General features: G+C 46.3%; 1 protein-coding gene across 6 annotated transcripts in view; it reads left to right on the top strand.

The window, feature by feature from the left end:
* The window catches only part of AHI1 (Abelson helper integration site 1), a 688,430-nt gene that overhangs the window by 467,653 nt on the left and 193,313 nt on the right, over positions 1 to 27,464 (top strand). For all 6 annotated transcript variants that reach the window (XM_063917381.1, XM_063917377.1, XM_063917376.1 and 3 more), the window contains one exon: positions 14,374 to 14,432. In XM_063917381.1, the coding sequence (XP_063773451.1) occupies positions 14,374 to 14,432 (59 nt within the window). The remainder of the gene's footprint in view (positions 1 to 14,373; positions 14,433 to 27,464) is intronic.

Genomic DNA, 27,464 nt, shown 5'->3' with positions numbered 1-27,464 from the left:
GTTTTATGACTGGCCTCTCAGTCGGAGCAATATATACCCTCTTCATTGCTGTGTGCATAGGCATTGCTATCACAATCTCCCTGAACTGCTGTTTACAAAGTAATCAAGTACAGTATCTCCCTTTCTCTCGCCCCCGTTTGGGAGGCCTTTACTGACGTATTATTGGTATTTTTATGCAACTTAATTGTACTTTATACAAATTATATTCAGTGCAGAACAAAACATATTTAATACAACAAAATAAAAATAAGAACTCTTGAAAATAGATTATTATTAAACTGCTTGTAACCAACAGCCACAATATTCAAATATATATTAAATTAATACATTTAAATAGTTACTAGAACTCTATCCTTAATGCTTAAGAATTACCAATCAGGAAAGTGAGAAACAAACCATATTGTACACATAAAGTAGTTTACAATTGCTACAATATAACCACGGGATAGAGGAAAGGGTATAGGGTGCGCTTAAAGATAGCAGCAAATCTGTCAATAATCCGTCTTGGAGGGGACTCTCAACCTCCACCACATAGAGAAATAGAGTTTTCTGGCAGTATTTTCTCTAAATTAGTCTCCCACACTTTTTCAGTGTAAACAATAATGGAAATTGGGGCATGAGGTTGACGGTGGCTATTGTGGCTACACATTAGATGCAAATTATATAGATGATCTGTATTTTCCATGATCTGTTGTTTTTGGGTTTTTGTGGAAGAGCTTTCAGTCTTTTGCTTAATGCTGGCTGGTTTGGTTTATTTGTTTGATTTCACTCGTTGATGAGACATTTTGAAACCTTCAGAGAACTGCAACAGTTGGTCATTCTTCTTGTAATAGGAGGGGATTTTTGCATCACGTATACTTGTTGAAAACCTAATGCAGCATTTTGTTGCTTAAGTTCATTTTTACTTACAATTTACTGAAAATGATTTGTCGTCTTGTAACCTCAAGTAGATTTTGATGTTGTCTAATCACATAAAGGAAACCTATTATCAACTTGTAAGCATATTACATTATATAGAGTGGAACAAAATGTCACTAAAGTTTACTATTTATTGCAAAGAGAAAAAAAAAGTTTGAATCCAGTATATAGTAGTATGGGCTGCGTTATCTCCATGGTGGGTATTATGATTTTATAGTATAGGCTGTTTTTAATGTGATCCCTTAAGAGGTTTTCTAGGAGTAGAGCTACATTTTTTGTTGTCTGAAGTGATGAAGGTTATTAGGGATTTTCTGTCTGTCACGCACTAGTCCCTTATCTGGTTAACTTCTAGGTAATATCGGTTGGGCTTGACATTGCACTTTGATAAGAACTGTACTGGTCACAATCTGTCCTTTAACCTTAAGCATCAGCATCTCCCTCTTGTGAATTCCGCTCATCTGCTAAGCTTGGCCAATGATGGTCCTCTGTCTAGCAGACTGGTTATTTAAGCGTGCTCTGCTGGCAGTCCAAGGTCTGATATTCATCTTGCATTCCTGGGTTCCTAACTTATTTTATGGGGTGAATCCAATTAACGCTTATTACCCGCTTGCCAAATCAATTATTGGGTTTTACCCCTTGAGTCAAGTCTAGATGCGCAGCTTCAGAAGCTCAGAGGAAAAGTCAGCGCAAATAAGCACCCTAATGGGGTATAGAATGCAAGGAAATCCATTGTTTCCACATTTCACGTGGAATCAATGGAGCTATGCCGCATGTCTTTGTACAGAGCGGTGGTTGTAAAATAGGCTAATGCCGCTGGAGACATTTTGTGCCAGTAGACACCTCCTGCTATCTTCTCTGATCCACTGCTGTGTCTGAGGATGCATCGAATCACTGTGTGCGTGAACATCTGTCATCTGAGTAACCCTCTGATCACTCAGGATGACCGGGCAATTCACACTGTTGAAGCCAGCGTCCCCGGAATGCAGACCCTGGCTTCAGCACACCCAGAAAATGGGGCTGACAAGCCTCCAATTTCTGTAACCCTGCCTGTCGCCAGCCCTTCCCTGCCCCAAACTGCCAAGCTGTAGCTTATGGGGCACTGCAAGTAATCATACAGAATGAGAACTGCACATGGGCAATGCTGCATCTGTGCATGTGCAGATCTCACACCATTTCAATTTGGCACTTAATCACCACTCTGTATGCCTTCTTGTGTGCCATGTTCCAGTTTCCTCTGTGTGTGACCCTAATGGCTTTTCTCCAGTGTTCCCGGTAATGCTGCACTGTACATCCTTCATTTTCCAGAGTACAAACCACCACTTCTACATTGTGCCTATTAAGCTCGGAAATTCAAATCGCCTCAGCTACATACATGCCTTATTTATGTTCTAGTCTTCAGGGTTCCAGCTCCTGTTACTGAGAGTTCTGCAGAGCTCAATGCTCCAGATTTGATTTCAGTTCTTCCCTGTTTGTACTCAGGGTGCCTGTGTCCTATTTCTAATATATTATCAATCTGTGCTGCTCAATGTTGCCTAGTTTGCTGCGAGACCTGCGTTATTGCTGTCCTCAGGTCTTCTCCTTTCCTGGTCCCTGTTGAAGACCAATACCCCATTAGATTTGACTTCTCTGGGGAAGCTGTATCACACCTGAACTGACACTAACAAATCCTCCACATTCATGTGTAATTGTGACACTATCTCAGTTATCTTCTAGACAGTGGTACAACTAATAAGCTTTAATCACTTGCCTGGTGAAGTCACATTGTTTGTGATCACATCAGGCCGTGCCTTATCAGACTTGATCGGCTACCGGAAGATATTCTTCTAGCAGCTGCCACTTACAGAGGGAACTGCCAGTCCCTCTGCATCCCTGTACTCTCCTGGAGTGTCTCCCGTGCTGCTGATCACTACTGATTGGTCAGCACAGCAGGACCCCCCATCTGGCAGCTGCACAGAGGAGCAGCTGCTGAGGAAATGTAAAATAATCATCTCCTCCCCACCCCACACACACACGTTCCCATGTTTCTTTTTTTTTTACGTGTGGGACCACATTATTATACAAATGTTTAAAAAAAAGTTAATAAAATTATTTTGGATAGGTTTAAAATATATGTTCTAGAGCTAATTAAAAACCCCAAACAATTTCTGAGCATTTTTTGGAAACAAAAATGTGCCAGTTAAGTGGTTAAGCAAGATCATAAGGCAGCATGTTAACATCCTTAAAATATCAACATGTTCACACTGTCAAAAACTGAAATCCTGACATTTTCACAAGTCATGGAAAGAGATTGGTTCCTAGTATCGTGTAGGACCCCCTCTAGCCTGGCGAAGTGCACAATCTCGATGTGGCATCAATTCCACAAGTGGATGGAAGACCTCTGGTGAGTTGTTGACCCATGCTGCCTGGATAGCTTATCACATTTTCCTGATATTTGTAGTTGCAGGATCTTGGGTGCAAATGGACCTCTCCACAACATCCCACAAATGCTCAATTGAGTTCATGTCGGGGAAATGTGGTGGCATCATCATTTGTCATAACTCTCCAGAATGCTTCTCGAACCAGTTCTGGACAGTTTTTGACTGCTGACACTGTGCATTATCCTTCTGGAATATTCCATCATTGTGGGGCTACATGAAATGGTCACCAAGCACTGCAGAATAGCAGTTACCGGTCAATGACATGTTCAGTCTGACCTGCGGACCCAACCCATGCCACATGAATATAACCCTCGCCATTATGGAACTACCATCAGCATGTACAATGCCTTGTTGACAACTGGGGTCCATGCCCTTATGGGGTCTCCACCACACCCGAAACAGCTAGAACTGTGACTCATCGGACCATGCCACATGTTGCCAGTCCTCCAGTCTAATTAGCAACATCATAAGACCAGGTGAGGCACTGTATCCAGTGTCATAGTGTTAACAGGGGCAATCTGGTAAGTCTTCTGCTCCCATATCCCATTGAAGCTAAAACAAACACTGCACTGGCCTGCTGGATATGCTTCTGGTACCTGCTGCATTGAATGTGGATGTGTTTTAAACTAGTGTCCTTTTCAGTTACCACAGCCAATTCTGTCAAGGCGCTGCTGGTTACAATATTTTATGCAATTTACATTTTATTTGAATAAAAAACACATTCTACCCTTTTTTCAAAAAGTAAATGGTAAGATATGGGTATATTAATGGAAACTCATCATCCATTAATCCAATGAACAAAATCTGGGGGGGTTTTCGAGCAACTTTAGCTTGCGACTCTCTATGACATTGGGGCCAGTTCAGGGGTTTATGGGGGCCAGTAGACATACCAAAGTACCGTAAGACCACATTCATGCAAACTGAAGCCCAGACTGCTGGTTAGCAAGTCACATTGGGGCAGATGTATTAAGCCTGGAGAAGTTATAAAGCAGTGGTAAGTGCAAGGTGATAACGCACCAGCCAGTCAGCGCCTGTCAATTTACATATTGGAGCTGATTGGCTGGTGCATTATCATTATCATTTCTCCAGGCTTAATACATCTGCCCCTCTATCCGTTATGTAATATGCAAACTGATGATAACTATGGAGGCAGGCTGTGTCTGACTGGTCAAATGCATCTATGTTACATCCAAACAACTGAAGCTAAAGCTTTAACGTAAGAAAATATTACAAAGTAATAATACTTATGATAGGGATAAGCGTATATACAAGGTTAAATATTGTAATTTAACTCCTGAGTGTATGAAAACTTTAGATGGGGCTTTTTAAATATTACAGAATTCCTTTGCATACAGTAGTAAATCAGTTTGTAAATAAGGATGACGTAGTCATATATGGTATAAAGGCATATTTCACATAAGCTCTTAATTATGAAAGAAAGCATTTACCTGCATAAACAAAGAACTATTAATGTTTGTACAGTAGTATTGCAATAATGCCCCTAACCTTTTAATATATTCCCATGCTACATTAAATATTTGGTTACAGTTTACGTTGAACACAGATGATGTCAGGCATTATAAAGCCATAGTTGAGTACAATTATATATGTGGTTAAGTTCATAATATAACTCATACTGTCACTTTGTAACGCCTATTAAAATGGTAGTTTGCATCTACATTCATTATAATACAAGTCTCTGATGTAGAACCCATTCTACTAATGAAAATGACTGACTAAATCTTATTAAAAACTTTTTGTGATAGAGACAATAAAGTAGTTCTATTTATTCTGATAACTCCTACAGTAGGTCTTTGTTGTATTGCAGATTGTTTTAAAATGGTATGATATCTCCGTTATCACAGGTCCTGACTCTGGGCCTGATTCAGAGGTATATTGGCCCTCATTCCGAGTTGTTCGCTCGGTATTTTTCATCGCATCGCAATGAAAATCCGCTTAGTACGCATGCGCAATGTTCGCACTGCGACTGCGCCAAGTAACTTTACTATGAAGAAAGTATTTTTACTCACGGCTTTTTCTTCGCTCCGGCGATCGTAATGTGATTGACAGGAAATGGGTGTTACTGGGCGGAAACACGGCGTTTCAGGGGCGTGTGGCTGAAAACGCTACCGTTTCCGGAAAAAACGCAGGAGTGGCCGGAGAAACGGTGGGAGTGCCTGGGCGAACGCTGGGTGTGTTTGTGACGTCAACCAGGAACGACAAGCACTGAACTGATCGCACAGGCAGAGTAAGTCTGGAGCTACTCTGAAACTGCTAAGTAGTTAGTAATCGCAATATTGCGAATACATCGGTCGCAATTTTAAGAAGCTAAGATACACTCCCAGTAGGCGGCGGCTTAGCGTGTGTAACTCTGCTAAATTCGCCTTGCGACCGATCAACTCGGAATGAGGGCCCTTGTTGGAGTCATGGGAGCGATAATATGTGAATGCTAGTTTAAGCTTTCCCCTGTGTACAAGTGTGCACCATGTGAAAGCCCTGAGATGCCTATTTTCAGCACCCGTCCACTATCGACACTTGCACATGCCCTATTGCAGGTGCTGTTCCTCCATCTGAAGATGGCTATGGGTCTAAGAACGCAGCCTCTTTCACTGACACACCTGTGAGACTCCTGTAACATGACCTGGAGACAGAATTTTTTTCCTGTGCACAAATGGCTACCTCCCAGCCACCATCATCATCATCAATTGATGGATCCCTAGTGACTTTTCAGACCTTAAACATTGCACTCAGCGATACACCTCTAATTCTTACGTGTTGACATTAATCCTCATAGCCCAGTGGTTCTCAAACTGTGTGCCTAGGCACCCTGGGGACAGGGCCAAAACTCGAATTTTTGGCACCCGGGGCAAGGCAGTAATTTGGTGCCCCCCATGCACACACACTTTGGAACCATGTCAAAAACAAAGTAATAAATAGTTAGCAAAGTGACAACTAGCACCGTCAGAGTGCATTCAGCACACATTCCCTACGAAAATGTATAGGAACACAAGAAAACTAACATGCATCTCAGTTACAGCATTGTGGGGGACTCTGACTGGCCAACTGTTGTAGGACTACAAATCCCTGTATGCCAGTCAGGACCTAGGACCAATTAAAGAGAAGGAATACCAACTTTCTGTGGGGGGTGGGGGACACATGATGTGAGTTATCGCAGAGAGGAGTCCCTAGGACTGGATGGTGTTATATACCTGATATAAGCCATGCAATCACAGTATCACACACACTGGGGGGAGGACTCTAACTGGCCAACTGCTGTAAGACTACAAATCCCTGCATGCAAATTGGGACCTAGGACCGCACTTTGGGAGACAGCAGCTGTCCTGGCATATAGAGACCTCACCTCAGTGCCCAGACTAATTATCGGGTGCTGCTTCATCCTCTCGCCCTGTCCTCCTCTGGTGAAGCTGCTGTGCAGTAAGGGGGAGGCGCTGAGGAACAAGGCCGGGGACAGACATAGTTTACACAGGCACAGGAGTGTGTGAACAGCCAACCCCTCCCAATTCATAAGTGTTGAAGTTGCCGGGGGGTGGTTGGAGTCTACATTGGTAGTACTATGGAGCGGGGACCTGCAACGAGAGTTCTGGGACCTGGCAGTAGGTAGCCCCTTAGGGCCCTGTCCTCCTCTGGTGGAGCTGCGTGCGGGAAGGGGGTGGCGCTGGGGAACAGACCTGGGGGCAGACATCGCTTACACAGACACAGGAGTGTGTGAGCGGCCATGGACCAGTGCTTCGGAAATGAAAGGTAGCAGCTGGACAGTCCTTGGTCACCGTCCCTGCCCCATTCATTAGCGTTCTAGTTGCTGGGGAGGGGGGGAGTTTCATTGGTGGTGCTGGGGAGCGGGTATCTGCAGTGAGAATTCTTGTACAGGCAGAAGGTAGCCTCTAAGAGGTGAGAGGAAGGAGGGGAGGCAGAGTACCCATCTCTGCACCCTCTCAGATTCAGCACCCGGGACGCATGCCCCCTTAGCCCCCCCTCCAAGCGGTGTTACGTAATCGGATTTTCTGTTTCTCATCACTGTCTTAAATGCAATCAGAGTGATGCAGACCTTTTTCATTGTGTCTGGGAATGTTTTTTAGTCAGACATAAATGTTTATTAATACATAATTACGCCAAAAGCCAGCTAATAAATGGTGGCCCATTTGGGCCTGTGCAGGCAGAGTTAGCGGCTTTCACTGAGAGACATGGCCTTGCCAGGGGCAGTAACTACGGCTTCTGGCAATAAAACTCAGCTAGCAGCAAGTCCATTCTTCAGAATTGGATCCACAGCAAGCCTCCCTTCCTTTCACTTTTTAAGGAAAGGTAGCGCATGTCTTCAAAATGGACTTGGTAGAAACATTGTGAGAAAAGGAGAGATGCACAGGTTTCTTTTTGCGGTATCAGAGAGCTGTATTTATAATCTTCCCTTCTCTAATAGATGTGAAATCCGTACAAGCTGTCATCATGCCTCCCGCTGGGTGCACCACATTTTCCCATGTTTGTTATTGGCAGCATCATTGTTTATCTTGTGTATTCCTGTGCTTTAAATACGGATGTTACATTTACAATTTCTATTCATGGACTATGCTTTTGAGTGACTTCCATTTGTCAAGTTTTTTTTTCTCATTTATGTAGCAGTGTTATGCACTAACTGTTTTTGTCCTCTTTACAATGCAATGTGCTTCAGTAAAAAAAATAGGATTTTGGTAACCTACCGGTAAATCCTTTTCTCGTAGTCCGTAGAGGATGCTGGGGTCCATATTAGTACCATGGGGTATAGACGGGTCCACCAGGAGCCATTGGCACTTTAAGAGTTTAATAGTGTGGGCTGGCTCCTCCCTCTATGCCCCTCCTACCAGACTCAGTCTAGAAATTGTGCCCGAGGAGACGACATACTTCGAGAGAAGGAATTACACAGATAGTGGCGAGGTTCATACCAGCTCACACAAACATACAAATCCAGCCAACATGCCGGAACAACTCAGCAACAGCTGAAACAGTAAATAACGTAGAACTTACCTAGGAACCAGGTAACCCTGAACCATAAAAAATAACGCAGGAAAACGAAGCGCTGGGCGGGCGCCCAGCATCCTCTACGGACTAAGAGAAATGGATTTACCGGTAGGTAACCAAAATCCTATTTTCTCTTACGTCCTAGAGGATGCTGGGGTCCATATTAGTACCATGGGGATGTACCAAAGCTCTCAGTATGGGAGGGAGAGCGCGGAGGCTCCTGCAACACTGCTTGACCAAACTTGAGGTCATCAGAGGCCAAAATATCGAACTTGTAAAACTTGGCAAACGTGTTCGACCCAGACCAAGTAGCTGCTCGGCAGAGTTGCACTGCCGAGACACCCCGGGCAGCCGCCCAGGAAGAGCCCACTTTACGAGTAGAGTGGGCCTTTACAGATCTCGGACACTGCAATCCTGCCGTGGAATAAGCATGCTGGATAGTGAACCTGATCCAGTGGGAAATCGACTGCTTAGAAGCAGGACATCCAATTTTCTTTGGATCATAGAGGACAAGCAGAGAGTCACTTTTCCTATGATGAGCCGTCCTCTTCACGTAAATCTTCAAAGTCCTCACTACATCCAAGGCCTTTGAAGTAATTGAGGAGTCAGTAGCCACTGGCACCACAATAGGTTGGTTGATGTGGAAAGCTGACACAACCTTAGGCAGGAATTGTGGACGAGTCCTAAGTTCCGCCCTGTCTTCATGGAAGATCAGATAGGGGCTTTTACAAGATAAAGCACCCTATTTCGACACGCGTTGTGCAGAGGCCAAGGCCAACAAGGTGACCGCCTTCCACGTGAGAAACGTGAGATCAGATTTCAGGAATTGCAACACCACATCAAGATCCCATGGAGCCGTAGGCGCCACAAAGGGAGGCTGGATGTGCAGAACCCCTTTCAAAAAGGTCTGAACCTCAGAAAGAACAGCCAATTGTTTCTGGAAGAAGATGGACAAAGCAGAGATCTGGACCTTTATGTAGCCCAGTCTCAGTCCCATATCCACCGATGCTTGCAGGAAAAGGATAAAACATCCAAGTTGAAACTCCACCGCCGGAAACTTCTTGGCCTCACACCAAGAAACATATTTCTTCCAAATGCGATGGTAATGTTTAGACGTTACCCCCTTCCTGGCCTGTATCAGGGTAGGAATGACCTCACTCAGAATACCTTTCCGAGCTAAGATCTGGCGCTCAACCGCCATGCCGTCAAACGTAGCCGCGGTAAGTCTTGATAAGCGAACGGCCCCTGCAGAAGCAGATCCTCCCGAAGAGGTAAAGGCCGTGGATCTTCCAGCAGAAGATCCAGCAGATCCGCGTACCAAGCCCTCCTTGGCCAGTCCGGAGCAATGAGGATTGCCAGAACCTTTGTTCTTCTCACAAGCTGAAGAACCTTTGGTATCAGAGGAAGTGGAGGGAACACATACACTGACTTGAACACCCACGATGTTACCAGTGCGTCCACCGCCACTGCCTGTGGGTCTCTTGACCTGGAACAGTACCTCCGTAGCTTCTTGTTGAGGCGTGAGGCCATCATGTCTATGTGGGGAACCCCCCACCAACCGGTTACCTCCTCGAACACCTCCGGATGGAGGCCCCACTCCCCTGGATGGAGATCATGTCTGCTGAGGAAGTCTGCTTCCCAGTTGTCTACGCCCGGATGAAGATTGCCGACATCGCCACCGCGTGCCTTTCTGCCCAGCTGAGGATTTTTGACACCTCTGCCATGGCAGCCCTGCTTTTCGTTCCGCCTTGACGATTTATGTAGGCCACTGTAGTCACATTGTCTGACTGCACCTGAACAGCCTGATGCTGTAGAAGGTGCGCTGCCTGCAGAAGGGCGTTGTATACGGCCCTGAGTTCCAGGATGTTTATTGGGAGGAGTGACTCTTGATCCGACCATCGTCCCAGGAAGGTTTCTCCCAGGGCTACTGCTCCCCAACCTCTTAGACTTGCATCTGTGGTTAAAAGGATCCAGTCTTGAATGCTGAACCTTCGCCCTTCCAGAAGGTGTGGAAGTTGCAGCCACCAGAGCAGTGAAATCCTGGCTTTCGGAAACAGGCGAATCCTCTTGTGCATGTGTAGGTGAGAGCCTGACCACTGGTCCAAGAGGTCCAGTTGAAAAGGTCGAGCATGAAACCTGCCGTACTGCAGAGCCTCGTAGGCAGCAACCATCTTCCCCAGAAGGCGTATGCATTGATGAACCGATACCCGGGTAGGTCTTAGGACATCCCGGACCATTGTTTGAATCACCAACGCTTTTTCCACCGGGAGAAATACCCTCTGCACTTCCGTGTCGAGGATCATTCCCAGGAAAGACAGCCGCCTTGTCGGCTCCAGATGAGACTTTGGAAGGTTCAGAATCCAACCGTGCTTCCTGAGCAGCTGTTTCGTGAGCGCGATGGACCGCAATAACCTCTCCCTGGACGCCGTCTTGATCAGGAGATCGTCCAGATATGGAATTATGTTCACCCCCTGTCTGCGGAGGAGAACCATCATCTCCGCCATTACCTTGGTGAAGATCCTCGGTGCCAAATGGCAGCGCCTGGAACTGATAGTGATCGTCCATCAGTGCAAATCTGAGATATGCTTGATGCGGCGCCCAAATGGGAATGTGGAGGTAAGCATCCTTGATGTCCAGAGACACCAGGAACTCGCCCTCCGTCAGTCCCGAGATGACAGCTCTCATAGATTCTATCTTGAATTTGAACTCCCTGAGGTAAGGGTTCAAAGACTTTAGAATAGGCCATACCGAACCATCCGGTTTTGGTACCACAAAAAGGTTCGAATAATAACCCTTGTTCCACAGTTGAGGTGGGACCGGAACAATGACCTCTGACACCACCAATTTCTTGATGGCCTCCAGAAGAATTGTCCTGTCTGCCAGCAGGGCTGGCAAGCCTGACTTGAAGAAACGGTGAGGCGGGGGATCTTGAAACTCCAGTCTGTAACCTCTGGACACTATATCCAAAACCCAGGGGTCCAGACCCGATGACACCCAAATGTGGCTGAACTGCCGGAGTCTTGCCCCCACCTGACCTGCCTCCAGGCCTAGCTGTCCACCGTCATTCGGAGGACTTAGGGGTATCAGAAGCAGGCTTCTGGGTCTCGGAACCTGCGGGAGCAGGTTTCTTTCCCTTGGCACGACCACCTCTGAAGAAGGTGTTCGAAGGCTATTCTTTCTAGGCCTTGCGGGCAGAAAGGACTGTGACGTGGAAGATGTAAAAGGCTTCTTCGTAGTCCGTGCAGCTGAGGGGAGAAAAGGAGACTTACCCACGGTAGCCGTGGCAATCCACGCATCCAGCGCCTCCCCAAAGAGAGCCTGACCTTTGTATGGTAGGCCCTCCACACACTTCCTGGATTCCGCGTCTGCAGACCAGTTGCGCAGCCAGAGACCCCTGCGAGCTGAGACAGACATGGAGGAGATCCCCGCAGCCATGGAACCCATGTCTTTCATGGAATCCACCAGGAACCCTGCAAAATCCTAAATATTACGTAAAAAAGAAATCAACGTCACCTTTGTCCAGCGTAGACGACTCCTCCTGTAGAGTGATTGACCACCTGGCAATAGCTTTAGCAATCCAAGCACAAGCTATAGTAGGCCGCAATATAGCCCCTGAAGCCATGTAAATGGATTTCAGCGTAGCATCCACCTTGCGATCTGCCGGGTCCTTTAACGCGGTAGACCCCGGGACCGGTAATACCACCTGTTTGGACAGCCTGGAGACAGAGGCGTCTACGATCGGCGGGGACTCCCATCTCTTTCTATCTTCCTCAGGGAAGGGAGAAGCCACCAAGACCCTCTTGGGAATCTGGAATTTCTTTTCCGGAGTTTCCCATGCCTTTTCAAAGATAGCATTTAATTCTTTGGATGCCGGGAAAGTAAGGGGGTGCTTCTTATTATCTGTAAAGAAGGCCTCCTCCACCTGTTCTGGAGGTGTGTCCGAAATGTGTAAAACATCCCTAACAGCCTCAATCATCAACTGCACCCCCTTAGCAAGGGATGCTGTCCCCCTCAATACATCCCCGTCACCGTCTGCAGCGTCAGAGTCTGTGTCCGTGTCATCCTGCATAATAGCAAGTGCACGTTTGTGAGAATGTACCACAGGGGACACCGAGGAGGCAGTATCAGACCATAAAACCATAGAGTATTGTAGGGCCTGAGTGGCATGCTCTGTCCTAGCAACCCTATCAGAAATCTGAGAAATAATCCCCCTCAGAGAGACTAACCATTCTGGCTCTCTAGCTGGGTTCTGCGCTAAAACAGTGCAATCCTGATTACATGGTATGGAGTCTTCCTGGGAAGACAAATCATCTGCAGCATATGAAACAGTGTCCCTAGACATGTTGTCACACACCCACAAACACCCCACAAACACACAGGGTATTATGTAGACAGAGTTTCCCCCCAAAAAATGGCAGAGAGACACAGAGATTGGAGCCAACCCATACACAGCGCTATTTGTGTATAGGGAGACCCTAAACCCGCGCTGTCTGTGCCCCTTAATAGGTGACACGGCCTATAATACAGCCTCCCCCCCCCCCCCCCCCTTCTACAACCCCATGGTACCGTACAGATAGCTGGAGATTGCTTTGCAGGGACCTGGATCCACTTGGCAGTGAGTGCAGGCAGGAAAAATGGCGCTGAACGCTGCTGGGTCCGCTCTGAAGTGAAGCTCCGCCCCCTCAGTGGCGCTGTCTTCCCGCTCTGTGAATGATTATACATGCCGGACGAGTTGTGCTGGCCTGGATCCGCAGACCCCGACAGGCTTGATGTGACCAGTGTAGGGTCCGGAGCTGGCCCAGGGCGCCCCCCCAGCGCCGCACCGCTGAGCCTTCCAGGAGCGCAGTTAAGACCGCGCTCCTACCCTCTAGCCGCCCTCTTCACACTGTCCCCCCGCTTGCAAGTGCCGGGGCGAGCATTCCCCTGTGGCGGGGCGTGATTAGACCCCTCTGGAGCTCACGTCCAGTCAGCGGGAGCAGTGGCTCAAGACCCCGCATGACAAACACTGCTCCCCCCCCCCCCAGTCCCTCGCTGCAGGGAGGCTGTTGCCAGCAGCCTCCCTGTAAAACAACAAAGTAAAGCTCCCCTAGCTGTGACCGGCTCCTCCGGGCACATTTTCCAAACTGAGTCTGGTAGGAGGGGCATAGAGGGAGGAGCCAGCCCGCACTATTAAACTCTTAAAGTGCTAATGGCTCCTGGTGGACCCGTCTATACCCCATGGTACTAATATGGACCCCAGCATCCTCTAGGAAGTAAGAGAAATAGGTGACTAAAACTATTCCCTCTGCAGGGCAGAGGGGAACAAGCAGCACCAGTGAGTGATTAACGTAGTCAGCATTACGGCCAGGAACATTATTAACATAAAATTCACAATCCTGTTTGATAAATATTCAATGATTGGGATGAATGCGGTCACAGCTGTATGCAGCAGGCGGATGGCGGCGGTCACAATACCGACACAGTCATCCCGATGGTCACGATCCCAACAGGGGTGAGGTAAGTATTCTATCCTACCCCCCTAACCCTTCTTTATCACAGCCTAACCCGTACTTCCCCCTCTTAGTGCCTAACCCCCCCTTTCCGCAGCTTAACCCCAACCCACACCCTTTAGTGCCTAACCATAACCCCTCTCCCGAAAGCCTAACCCTAGCCACCGTCCCCGCAGCCTAACCCTAACCTCCTGCAGGTGTTGCTTAATTCCCCCCCCCCCCACCGCAGCCAAATTCTAACGCTTTCGGCAATACTTACCTTCAGGATCCAAGCTGTCTGTATACCGGCGGCGGGATGCTTACCTGGTCGGCATTCCGGCATCGGTATTCTGACAGGTGTTTCAACTGCCAGGATCCTGACAGCCGGGATCGTGAATGTATACCCTTGAAGGCTGTGAACTCGTAAGTTGATGAGTGAAGTTACTTCCTGTTCTAATGAATCTGCCCAGAGTTGTCACTGCTTTCAAAACAGTGAAGGACTGGAACTAGATGTAACAGGCTAAGAAAAACACATGCTTATTGTCTTTTCTTTTTAATAGGTGGTTTTAGCCCAGTTGGACTAACAGTTGGTAGAACACCATCAATCAGACTGCAAATGGTAAAATTGTTTATTTATAATTTAAAGAATATTTATTTATTATTATATTGACTTGGTTAAAGAAAATAAGAGTTTATATTATAATTGAAAGGTTTTTCATTTTGTGTTTCTTTCATTTATGTTTGGAGCTTCAGCTACTAGGGCTACAAAGAAGTGTAGTGCATATATATTTTTTTTACATTACAGCCGGTGGCACCGAGGGGGGTACTAATTACCAAGGGCCCAGGCCTGAAGGAGGGGCCCAGTGGGGGCCTAGGTCATGTCCCATTCCCCCCTTTACTTGGCTTCAGCCCAGCAGTGTGCTGGTTTGCAGTGTGGCCAGGGAGGCGCTTAAAATATAATTGTTTCTGTATTTTTTGTGATTAGGCCACGCCCCCTGAAAGGTATCTGGGCACAGCCAGGCTCTCTACTGCCCTGATTACACCATGTTCTATTATAACATATTTGTCTCCATAATCTACATGTACAGCTCTGCAACTCCCCTTTTAATCTTTTTGCTGCTATTAGTCATTAATAATTCTGCTCAGTGCAATAGACTGCCATGGTAACAACAATCACATGGTGCATTATGTTGTGGTCAGAGAGGCTTAAGATTATCCCTCTGAGTTCTGTTTGCACCATGACATTTTCTGTCTTCTCCTCTCTTCCATCACATGACAGGCTCAAAATCTATTTGTAACTTAACTGACGTTTTTTTCGCCAAAAAACGCTCAGAAATTGTCTTTTTCTGCAGCGGGGTACACTGGGGTTCCACAGGGAATAACATTGGGGTGTAGAGTTGGATCTTGAGCCGAGGCACCAACAGACTAAAAGCTTTAACTGTTCCCAAGATGCACAGCGCCGCCTCCTCTATAACCCCACCTCCGTGCACAGGAGCTCAGTTTGTAAGTTGGTGCCTGCAGTGCAGGCAGCTAACAGGGAGGTGTGCGCTAAGCAGCCCTGAAAATAGCTTTTTTTTTTTTTAAGAAAGAAGACTTCAAGTGCCACAGCACAGGCACTTAAAAGTGCTTTATGTCAGTTTGACATATCGGGCTGCGGCTCCCTCACCTCCCCCAGCTGCTACGTATACTCCCGCGCCCTGGCTGCCTGGTACTTACAGCGGTTTCTCTTCAGGCACACACACACCTGCCGCTGCTCTCCAGGATAGCGTAGCCGCATTACAGGGAGGAGGTAAGAGAGTCCCTCAGGCGTGACCCGCTGAAAACCACGATCCGCCGTGGTCTCTAGGAGACGGGCCGCGCGCTGGCGTGGACACTGTGGCTGTACAGGGACCCCAGGGCAAGGGGCACAGGTTGGATTACGTCATAATCCAGTTTAATAGGCCCTGCAGTATCTGGTGGTGAAGTCCAGCAGAGGGGATAAGGCTCTGACCTGTAGCCCCTCCCCCAGCTCCAGGTGCCATTTACTGCAAATGGTCCCGCCCTGGAGCTGCATCTCTCTGTCTCCCTCACTCCCTGTCAGCATTTGGGCGCCATTACACACATGCTGAGCTGATTCTGGGACTGCTGGGCAATGCCTCCTCTGTAAAGCCGCCTGCATCATCAGCGCTGTGCATTTTACAGGACACTTAAGTATTCTACATGTCATTTAGACAGTGATAAGGTGGGTACGCACTGGCCGACATATCGCGGGTCCGTCGGCCAGTGTGTACGGGCGATATGTCTGTGAACTCCATCGTTCACAGACGTATCGCATCGGCCCCACATCACAGCTGACGGCCAGTATATTTACCGATATATTGGTGCGTCGCTGTGTGTCTACGGGCGACCAGTCGGCCGCCCGTACACATGCTGCGGCGGCCGGCGGTGATTGACAGCTGAATGTTCATGACAGCACACTGCCCGATCCGTCCATAGATATATCTGCAGATTAATTGATCTGCAGATATATCTATCAGTGTGTAACCACCTTTAGTTAAGAACAAGTGCATTACTACGGGGATATTTAGTACAATTATCCTGTGATATACATCCAGTCTTTACTGTGCATTGTTATATCTATATACCTATATAGCTTTACTTAGTTGTACAGTTTGTACTTAGTATTGCTAGTCCAGTGCAGTTGTATTGTTGGTAATAATTTCTGCATTGTATATGTGACTGACTGTGTGCCAATAGCTGCTGTGTGATCTCTATTTCGTGTATGCCACACATATTGCTATCCCTATATTCTATACACTGAGGGGGGCTCAGTGCGTCAGGGTCCTCATAAATCTAGTGGTTCACAGGATATACTACTTTGGAATTTTTCTCTGTGTTTTACAGTCACCACATACTTCTTAAATCCTCTGTTTGTGCTCTGCTTTGCAGTCACACTATACAGGGGTTTTTTTGTCAGGTAATTTGTCTGCATATATTGTACTATAAGGTTACGCATGCATATAATGTCTGCTAAACAGCGTGGTCGATCTATGGCTGATCCTGCATCATGCAGTGCTGAAGCCACGGATTACTCGGAGGAAAAAATAGCAGCTGAGGGTTCAGGTACTGGGGTTTCTTTACCCATGGTCAGTCTGCAGCAACGGGGGCAAATCAAGACCCACCTTGGGCTGCTTTCTCTAATTTACTGACTACGCTCCCTATCGTACCTCCTGTGCCATTACATCAACATATTGTCCCTGCAATTAATCCGTCATTGGCAGATACTCTGTCCTCTCATTTACAGCAATTAAATCAGTCTCTGGCTAAGCAAAAACCTGACTCTCGCCCGTCTAAGACCAAGGGGTCATCAAAACGGGCCATTACTTCCTCACAATCCACACGTTTTGGATACCTCATCCGATGAAGATGGCGCTTACACTGACCCTTCAGCCACTGAAGCAGATGCTTCTGATGGGGAATCTCTGACACAAGTGGATGTTCCTGACCTCTTGGAGGCTATCAGGCTGATTCTTTAAATCGATGATGACGAAGAGCCTCCAGCTACCTCTAAGAAACCAGATAAGTTTAAACATCTGAAGGTTACTAAATTAGTTTTACCTCATTCTGACCACTTGGTTGACATTCGTCAGGAATCCTGGGAAAATCAAGGAAACAAATTTGCTCTGTCTAAAAAGAGCAAAGGGTCAGGCGTACCTGAAACAGTCTCGCACTTCCAAAACCTCTAAGCACAAACCTAAATGTGCCTGGGCGGCTCGTCAGCCTGCTTCCAAAACAGACAAGCCTGCTGCATGACGGGGCGGGCCTCCCCCTGGGAGATCCCAGGGTGGGAGGCCGACTTCTACGGTTTGCTAAGGCGTGGTTACAGACCACTTCGGACGCATGAGAAGGGAAGTCGTAACTCACGGATACGCCATCTCTTTCAAGAAACGTCCCCCTCATCAGTTTTGCTCAACAAACATCCCTTTGGATCAGGTAAAAGCAAAAACTTTCCATTTGGTGGTGCAATCTCTCCTGGATACAGGAGTGATAGTACCGGTGCCTCTGGCTCAGAGAGGCAGGGGGTACTATTCCACGGTGTTCCTAGTCCTGAAACCGAATGGGTCCTTTTGGCTTATTCTCAACTCGAGTCTTTGAACAAATATGTGAAAGTTTCCAAATTCCGTATGGAAACGCTTCGCTTTATTGTTCTGGTGATAAAGCTAATTATTTATCTTGAACCTAAGCTATATACTTATTAAAGACAACATACGCAATAGACGCACAAGGTGCCGTAATGGTACGCACTTAGCGTAGCAGACGCTAGGCCGTGGTCGAGACGCACGAGCGGCACGTTCGCTCACGGCTTACGCTTGGTATCGAGCACGCTATAGGCGGCCCGAGTACCGTAAAGCTACGCTAATAGCGTAGCAGACGCTGTACCGCGAGAGCGGGATACGAGTGACGCTTACTGATTTACACACAGACAACCTTGTAACAACACACTATAAGGGTATGCTTATACTGTAAACCTTAGTACTGTAATATTATCACAATGTAACGCTGATTAACCTTTATGATATGAAAGCTGTTTGAGCGACTGAGACGCTCAACAACCCTTTATACTAACTAGTGAAACACACACTCCTTGCTAAGGTTCCAACACCTTTACTGACGATTTTTAGTATGTAAAAAGGGGAAAACAGATACAGTTCATACACTACAGACCTGACATTAACACCTAAACACAATAACTAAGCAGAAATACAAACACTAGCAAACGATTGCAAATACAAATAAACAGAAAGAGGATAAATGGCAAACACTTATAGGTTAGCTACAAAAGAACAATTGCATACATACAGAGTAACGAAATGGCCACAGAGAAAAACTTACACACTTGGGAATGAATCGCATGCGCTATCTGGAAACCAGCTCTCAGTCATCACGGGGAAAACCTTTTGGATAGAAGTGAGGCTGGTCTGGCTATGGGGGTCTTTATATACACAACATACTGTACAATACAATGGTCCTATAATCTCATTGTTCATTGGACACAGGAATTTGTCTCTGCATTATAACAAAAGGTCATATATGGGTTCGTACGGGGGGGATGTGTCTCTCTCCAACTGCTCAGGTGGGAGGCATCCTCAGGACTCCCACCTCATGTGTAATAAAACAGCAAATACATTTAAATGTCCATAAACTTCTTTTAAACATAACTATACGCAGGAGCGACTAATCTCTACCTAACCAGCACCGGATTGTTTCTAATAAAATACTCTTCAGTTAGGTACCAGACACCACTGTTCAACCTGTGTCAGACCCTTTGTATTGTGAAAAGAGGAATTCCCAGGTCCCTGAACCATTTACACTAAACATACTTGCAGACATTATTAAAGGGATTATTACCTATAAAACGCACTATATTGGTTAAATATGTAGCGATCGAGTCGCCCGCCAGACGCACACAAACTCTACCGTAAATGCACATCCCCACGTGCAGGCGACGTGGGAGCATCCCTTACGCAACCTGAGGGGATGCGTACGCACGGGGGAGTGGGTGCACGAGCAGCGGGCATGTGCATTGGGGTTAGTACTAGGCGATGAGAATAACGATATTTTTCGACTTTGACAGTCCACCCTTTGGCAGTCACCAATAACTGCCACTTCCTAAACAATTCAAACAGAAAAATATATGTCATCATGTAAATACCTTTTTATGATTGGGTAAAGGGAGGAGAGGAGAAGGTGGGAAAGATATGACCTATTGAGATAGTAAAGCATGTGTGTATGAATCCATGTCTGGGGTCATGTATCATCGTGCCGTACGTGTTTTAAAGCAAGCTTCGAGGTATTGCGAAGTATACATTTGAATCCTTCTTATCCCGTATTAAGGGTCTGTGGATGGGCTGTCAAACTCTACCGAGCTCTTTTCGGCTTTTGGTTGCAACAAATGGGGTGCACATTAGTTGATGATGCATGAGGGGGGGAGAGTATGTGGATGCTAATATGTGAGAATCACTTGTCGACTATGTGGGATACTACCTGGAGGTTGTAGAGATGAAGATAAGAAACAAGCGTTATAAATGCAGTCATATAACTATGTGAGTTTTAGTATACAGTCGCCGATTGAGGTCTTGTTGATGTCTTGTCTGATGTACGTGTTGTCTGATGTCTCGCGGTGCTTTTGCTGTAAGTGGTGAACAAAAGCTTTTCCAGTGTCCGTAAAATTACAGTCTCTAAAGTATTGGGTTTCCAGTAGATAGTTAAAGTCACTAAAAGTATTGGGTGTCTGTGACATAGTTCATCAATGGTCTGCATAAAAGAGGTTGTCATATTCTTCTTCCAAGTGGATGTCCTTGTACCTTGGAGGAAAACAAAGGAGAAATGGGTGAAAGAAACGGACCGTGGAATCACATTTTCATCACAACATTGTCTCTATCGTTGTGTCGTAAATTAAACCAATTGGTATTACAGTGTCCTCGCTCCTCAGACTCATCACTCTGGTACTACGTTTACACTTCATTAAAGTCCGAACGCATCTAAATATCAGACCAATCAATATGACGACTCCCAGAATACACAAGAGAAATTTCCCTACATCCATGATAATGCCTTGGGCCCATTCTCCTAAACCAGAGAACCAATTTCGTGGGTTCAACCATGACACCCAGCTGGTCAGTTCATTACCCACAGCAGCGAGAGTAAGATTATGCCTCCTTCGAAACTCCCACTTTAATTGCAAAATGTCATCCATCTTTTGGTCTATGACCTCGGCCGGGTCCTCAGTGCTGTTTGTAATATACGTGCAGCACTTTACACCATACTGAGTTGCTAGGGTAACACAATACCCGCCTGTCATTGCTGTGAGGTGATTGAGAATCATCCTATGCTGAACCAGCTCTGTTTTGTAGGTTTGTAGCTCTCTCCCAGTATACCTGAACGTGTCGTCATACATTTCGGTGATATTGTCTATCAGGTTCGCAAGTGCGTTTATATACCTAAAGTTTATCACTCCTCTGGCGGTACGAGTGATATCTAACGCGAGTAGGAATTGAATCCCGGTGGATTCATGGATCAGATCAGAGGCCGGATGCTCTGTCCTCTCTATCGGGTGCCTTTTAACAACGTGCTCGTAATGAGTGTGAGTATAAGGAGCTTGGGCACCGCGGTGAATGTCTTTCATTTTGTTATGGGATACAGTCATTACTTCAGGCAGTACCTTTCCAATGTAACACAATCCCTCTGAGTTTGGGGCGAGCCACTTATACGCCTTCCTCCCGCATATGAAATATGCATCATCGTGGAGAACATATGGGACGGAGTATGACATAACCATGTTACAAACTTTCCATGTGAAATCTCCTAACCCTAATTCTCCCATCTGTCTAGTGCACGTATCTGGTTGTACGATATGTGCACAGTATCCTGGTGATACTTCTCCAACTCGCATGGTCCTACTTCCTAGAGTGTACCTATACCGGAAATATTTTCCACTGTTGGCTATCTGGCGTATAAGCTCTAAATCTATGGGCATTCTATCGGCTCTATGTGAAAATGTCATGGTTTGATTTCTCCATGACACTTCCCAATTTCCCGGCTTTCGGGGATTGGAAATGTTAAAGCATACTAAGGACCTGTCTACATGATATTGGTGGAGCTTCAAACTAGGAGGACTAGAGATATTAAACCTCTTGTCCACCGGCCTCCCACCACTTAACTCAAGTACCTCTCCTGTCGTTAAAGGGAATGGTACTAGTCCTGATTTGCTATGACCTTGAGGTACTTGAGAGCACACCCAGTAGTCTGTCTGGTTTAACACTTTACCCACTAAGGAGTGATAGTCACTCCATGGATGCCGGTCCATGTGGATATTAAAACTGGACTGACATTTCTTGATGCAGCCGTCCTCAACTATGTTGTTACAATGCCTACAGATGCAGTTCTCTTCAGCTAATAATCCTTCACAATGTCTATTAATAACATGGCTACTAGATCGTTTTCTGACACTCGCCTTTTCTCGGTGATTGTGTTGCTCTTGGAATTCTACGAATCCATCCTGATCATCAGATCCCATCCCAGATCCTTTCTCGACCTCACTGGTACTCTCACCGAAACAGACTGCTCTGGTCAACAACAGGGTCAACAGGAAAACACGGACTGCAGTCTCTTGGGGCGAGTCCATCTTACAGGAGGAGAAAGAGAAAGTTATAATGGGGGTACAGAAAAATAATTGAAGGGGGGAAAAAAACTTGTTATGATGATTTGTCCTTTGGTCTGGTTGTTCTTCTTGCTCAGCTATCATCTCAAAGGTGCTGTCTCTCAGTCTTCCCAAAACGAACACTCTGGTGATACAATATTCTTTCCAAATTAGCGATCTTTCTGTAAGGAGCAAAAATCTTGCATTACCATTTGTCTAACTTTTGTGTGACATACCATCCGTAAAACATGAAAGAACAAAAAGAGAGAGAACAATTTGAAAAGGAAAAAAAACATTATCAGATTTTCATCAACAGGCTGACACATCAACATGTCCACCAGTATCTCTGCATAATCCCCCCCCCCCCCAGTATTTCCCCTCTCCACCCTTTGCGTCTGGCCAAACACAACGATGCTGGTAAGACATACTGGGGTTAGGTAGACTTCTGAAAAGACCAAGTAGCTATGTGATGTTTGAGTTCTGCCGATGAAAGTTACAGATGAGAAGAAAACATTCAAAGATAATTTTCAAAGTTTACCCGGCCGTTCCTGTGTCTACAAGGAACTGACCTCCCAATTTCATTAACTGTAACCTCAGGCTTACTGTCACGACTAATGATCAACTTTACTGACTGCACATTATAGGTGCGGCCCAAACTTCTTCCTAGGTGATTCCTGATTACAATTTCGTGTGTCATGACTTTGCTCGTGTTTTTGTCTAGGGGGTTTATTTACCTTGTGTGTATCTTCAAAACCTACAATTTCGTGCAAAATGACCTTCCCTCTGGCAATTATAACATCTTATCACCTTTGACTTACCCACAGGGATCTGAGGCTTCTTACCTCCCTGTGCCTCCCTGTGCTTGCTGATGTTTTGATCATGCCCAACAGCGGACTTTCTTAATGCAGCCACCGAGATATTTCTCCAGTTTGGGTTGGTGGTCTGTACCCTTGTTCTCAATACTACCTTTAAACCATCCATTAATACCTTAACCGCTATCTCTCTATGCTGTGCATGATATATAACACCGTACTTACCTGTGGACACGACCTCACCTGACCCTCCGTTAGGGGGTTTGACTACTGCCTTTACCGATTGGGTCGCGTCCACCTGGATGTCTTGTATGATGGCTGCTGGAAAAGGTGCCGACATCGTGCTGGGCTCACTTTCTTGCTTGTAATCCTGAGGGAAGTTTAACATGGAGTGCAACTTGCACGGGTTAGAATTTGTACATTTATCAGTTTTCCTTCTATCATTGTTACATTTGTTACAATTATTCTTATCATTAATAATACAGTTGCTAAGTGCACAATTGTCATATACCAGTGTGTCATTCTCTGCAGCCATTTGTTCTCTATTTGCCATGTTTTTCTTACCAACGTGAGAGTCAGCTGTGTAAGCTAATCCTCCTTGTATCTCACCTTCCCGTTGCCATAACTGTAAACAATCATAATGCCTAATCCTCTGTTTTGCAGATGTTATTAGACATATCCTTTTCTTTAAATTTTGTAACACCTCGAGACTAAAACTGCCTACTCGTGGGAACTTTTCCCCATTATGCACAGTCATTCGTTCCCACTCATTGCATAATACCTCTGCGTGTGATCCATATTTCTCACACATTATGTACCTCGCTGCCCCGGTTGGGCGCGGAATATCATCAACTTGAACCTTGGTTGATCGCCCCTTACTTGAGCAACTGGCCCCCATTATTTGCAGGCGTTGCCTTCTCAGCGAACCCTTACAAAAAACCAAGTTCCCAGAGGTAAGGCGACGGTGAAAGTTTACCGAGTACCTCCACACACTCTCGCCCACGTCGACCAATATGCCCACACGCTGCCTTAGCGCTGGCGTACTCAACCCAGGGCCCCTGCAACCTGAACCTCTATTTACTGGGACATGTGGGTGTGATCCGCAGAGCACTTACCCTTCCCAGTAAATATCAGTTGCTGGAGAATTCCTGAGTGATCAGTGAACCTCCCTTAAAATAAAAAAAAACCTACACAAATCACGTTAGAATGTACAAGTAGCGTTTATGATCCCACAGTAAATCTTAGTGGGTATCAAGGTAACAAACTAATGCACACACTTACGTGCGGTACAGTCGCACTGTGTATAAATAACTATTATTTATACGCCTTACGACCAGCGGAATCGATAATTGCGGCTGCGAATTCCTTTCAGCCAGAGCGTAATGGCCTATATGGGTATTGCACCAACCCTCCCGGGACTTCCTAGTCTGCTGTACCTGGACCTCCTGGTCTGTATCTACAGTAGACTTCCTAGTCAGCTGTACTTCTAATGCTCTTATTTCAATATTAACAAGGGATGCCTCCCAAGCCACCACGTGCTATCACTTTCACGGATGTACCTCACGAGAACTCGACTTCTAAGGTTCACCAAAGAAAAAAAAAAACTTTTGCATACACACTATCTTTCACCTCATATACTCTTTGACTTTTCTGTACAGAAAATTTTTCTTTCACTCAGGTAACACAGGCTTATCCCAGAGGAGTTGCAACAAGAGAAGGATCTTTTTTAAACTAGTTTTAGAAGACTGAAATCAATTTGTGCTATTATCGCGTTGCTCCCGTATCGCCTTACTAAAACAATGTTATCGTGTGATTTGTGTTTAGCGGGCGTATCCGTACGCTTGTTGCGTAATACACGCTACTTGCGTAGGCCTTTGCGTCGCGTACGCTTGACTCGCACTCGGTGAGAGACACGTGTACACAGCCTAGATACGTCCGCAGTAACACAAGTAACACGCTTCTATAAATGTAAACGATATTTAACTATAATCGCTTACTGCACATCACACAGTATTCCACTGTATCAACCTTTCTCTATCGTCCTAAGTGGATGCTGGGGTTCCTGAAAGGACCATGGGGAATAGCGGCTCCGCAGGAGACAGGGCACAAAAAAGTAAAGCTTTTACCAGATCAGGTGGTGTGCACTGGCTCCTCCCCCTATGACCCTCCTCCAGACTCCAGTTAGATTTTGTGCCCGAACGAGAAGGGTGCAATCTAGGTGGCTCTCCTAAAGAGCTGCTTAGAGAAAGTTTAGCTTAGGTTTTTTACTTTACAGTGAGTCCTGCTGGCAACAGGATCACTGCAACGAGGGACTTAGGGGAGAAGTAGTGAACTCACCTGCGTGCAGAGTGGATTTGCTGCTTGGCTACTGGACACTAGCTCCAGAGGGACGATCACAGGTACAGCCTGGATGGTCACCGGAGCCGCGCCGCCGGCCCCCTTGCAGACGCTGAAGAGAGAAGAGGTCCAAAATCGGCGGCTGAAGACTCCTGAGTCTTCATAAAGGTAGCGCACAGCACTGCAGCTGTGCGCCATTTTCCTCTCAGCACACTTCACACAACAGTCACTGAGGGTGCAGAGCGCTGGGGGGGGCGCTCTGAGAGGCAAATAAAAACCTTATTAGAGGCAAAAAATACCTCACATATAGCCCACAGAGGCTATATGGAGATATTTAACCCCTGCCTAACTTCAAAAATAGCGGGAGACGAGCCCGCCGAAAAAGGGGCGGGGCCTATCTCCTCAGCACACAGCGCCATTTTCTCTCACAGAAAAGCTGGAGAGAAGGCTCCCAGGCTCTCCCCTGCACTGCACTACAGAAACAGGGTTAAAACAGAGAGGGGGGGCACTGATTTTGGCGATATTGTATATATATAAAAGATGCTATAAGGGAGAAACACTTATATAAGGTTGTCCCTATATAATTATAGCGTTTTTGGTGTGTGCTGGCAGACTCTCCCTCTGTCTCCCCAAAGGGCTAGTGGGTCCTGTCCTCTGTCAGAGCATTCCCGGTGTGTGTGCTGTGTGTCGGTACGTGTGTGTCGACATGTATGAGGACGATGTTGGTGAGGAGGCGGAGAAATTGCCTGTAATGGTGATGTCACTCTCTAGGGAGTCGACACCGGAATGGATGGCTTATTTAGAGAATTACGTGAGAATGTCAACACGCTGCAAGGTCGGTTGACGACATGAGACGGCCGACAATCTATTAGGACCGGTCCAGGCGTCTCAGAAACACCGTCAGGGGTTTTAAAAACGCCCATTTACCTCAGTCGGTCGACACAGACACAGACACGGACACTGAATACAGTGTCGACGGTGAATAAACAAACGTATTTCTCATTAGGGCCACACGTTAAGGGCAATGAAGGAGGTGTTACGTGTTTCTGATACTACAAGTACCACAAGAAAGGGTATTATGTGGGAGTGAAAAAACTACCTGTAGTTTTTCCTGAATCAGATAAAATAAAATGAAGTGTGTGATGATGCGTAGGGTTACCCCGATAGCAAATATTGGCGTTATACCCTTTCCCGCCAGAAATTAGGGTACGTTGGGAAACACCCCTTAGGGTGATAAGGCGCTCACACGCTTATCAAGTGGCGTTACCGTCTCCAGATACGGCCGCCCTCAAGGAGCCAGCTGATAGGAAGCTGGAAAAATATCCTAAAAAGTATATACACACATACGGTGGTTATACTGCGACCAGCGATCGCCATCAGCCTGGAGATGCAGTGCTGGGTTGGCTTGGTCGGATTCCCTGACTGAAAATATTTTATTCATGTAGAGCATTTAATAGGATGCATTCTATATATATGTATGTGAGATGCACAGAGGGATATTTGCTCTCTGGCATCAAGATAAGTGCGTTGTCCATATCTCCCAGAAGATGTCAGGGACACGACAGTGGTCAGGTGATACAGATCCCATACGGCAGATGGAAGTATTGCTGTATAAAGGGAAGGAGTTATTTGGGGGTCGGTCCATCGGACCTGGGGACCACAGCAACAGCTGGGAAATCCAACCTTTTTTACCCCAAGTTACATCTCAGCTAAAAAAGACACCGTCTTTTCAGCCTCAATCTTTCCTTTCCCATGAGGGCATGCAGGCAAAAGGCCAGTCATATCTGCCCAGACATAGAGGTAAGGGAAGTAGACTGCAGCAGGCAGCCCTTTCCCAGGAAAAGAAGCCCTCCACCGCGTCTGCCAAGTCCTCAGCATGACGCTGGGGCCGTGCAAGCGGACTCAAGGTGGGGGGGTAGTCTCAAGAGTCTCAGGGCGCAGTGGGATCACTCGCAAGTTGACCCCTAGATCGTACGAGTATTATCCCAGGGGTAAAGATTGGAGAGTCGAGACATCTTCTCCTCGCAGGTTCCTGAAGTCTGCTTTACCAACGGCTCCCTCCGACAGGGAGGCAGCATTGGAAACAATTCACAAGCTGTATATCCAGCAGGTGATAATCAAAGTACCCCTCCTACGACAAGGAAAAGGGTATTATTTTTCCACACTATATTGTGGTACTGAAGCCAGACGGCTTGGTGACACATAGTCTAAATCTAAAATGTTTTGAACACTTACATAAAAGGTTCAAATCGAGATAAAGTCACTCAGAGCAGTGATAGCGAACCGGAAAAAAGGGGACTATATGGTGTCCCTGGACATCAAG

This window comes from Pseudophryne corroboree, chromosome 4 (assembly GCF_028390025.1).
Source record: "Pseudophryne corroboree isolate aPseCor3 chromosome 4, aPseCor3.hap2, whole genome shotgun sequence".
Taxonomy (NCBI): Eukaryota; Metazoa; Chordata; class Amphibia; order Anura; family Myobatrachidae; genus Pseudophryne; species Pseudophryne corroboree.
This window is presented reverse-complemented; position numbering and strand designations above follow the sequence as displayed.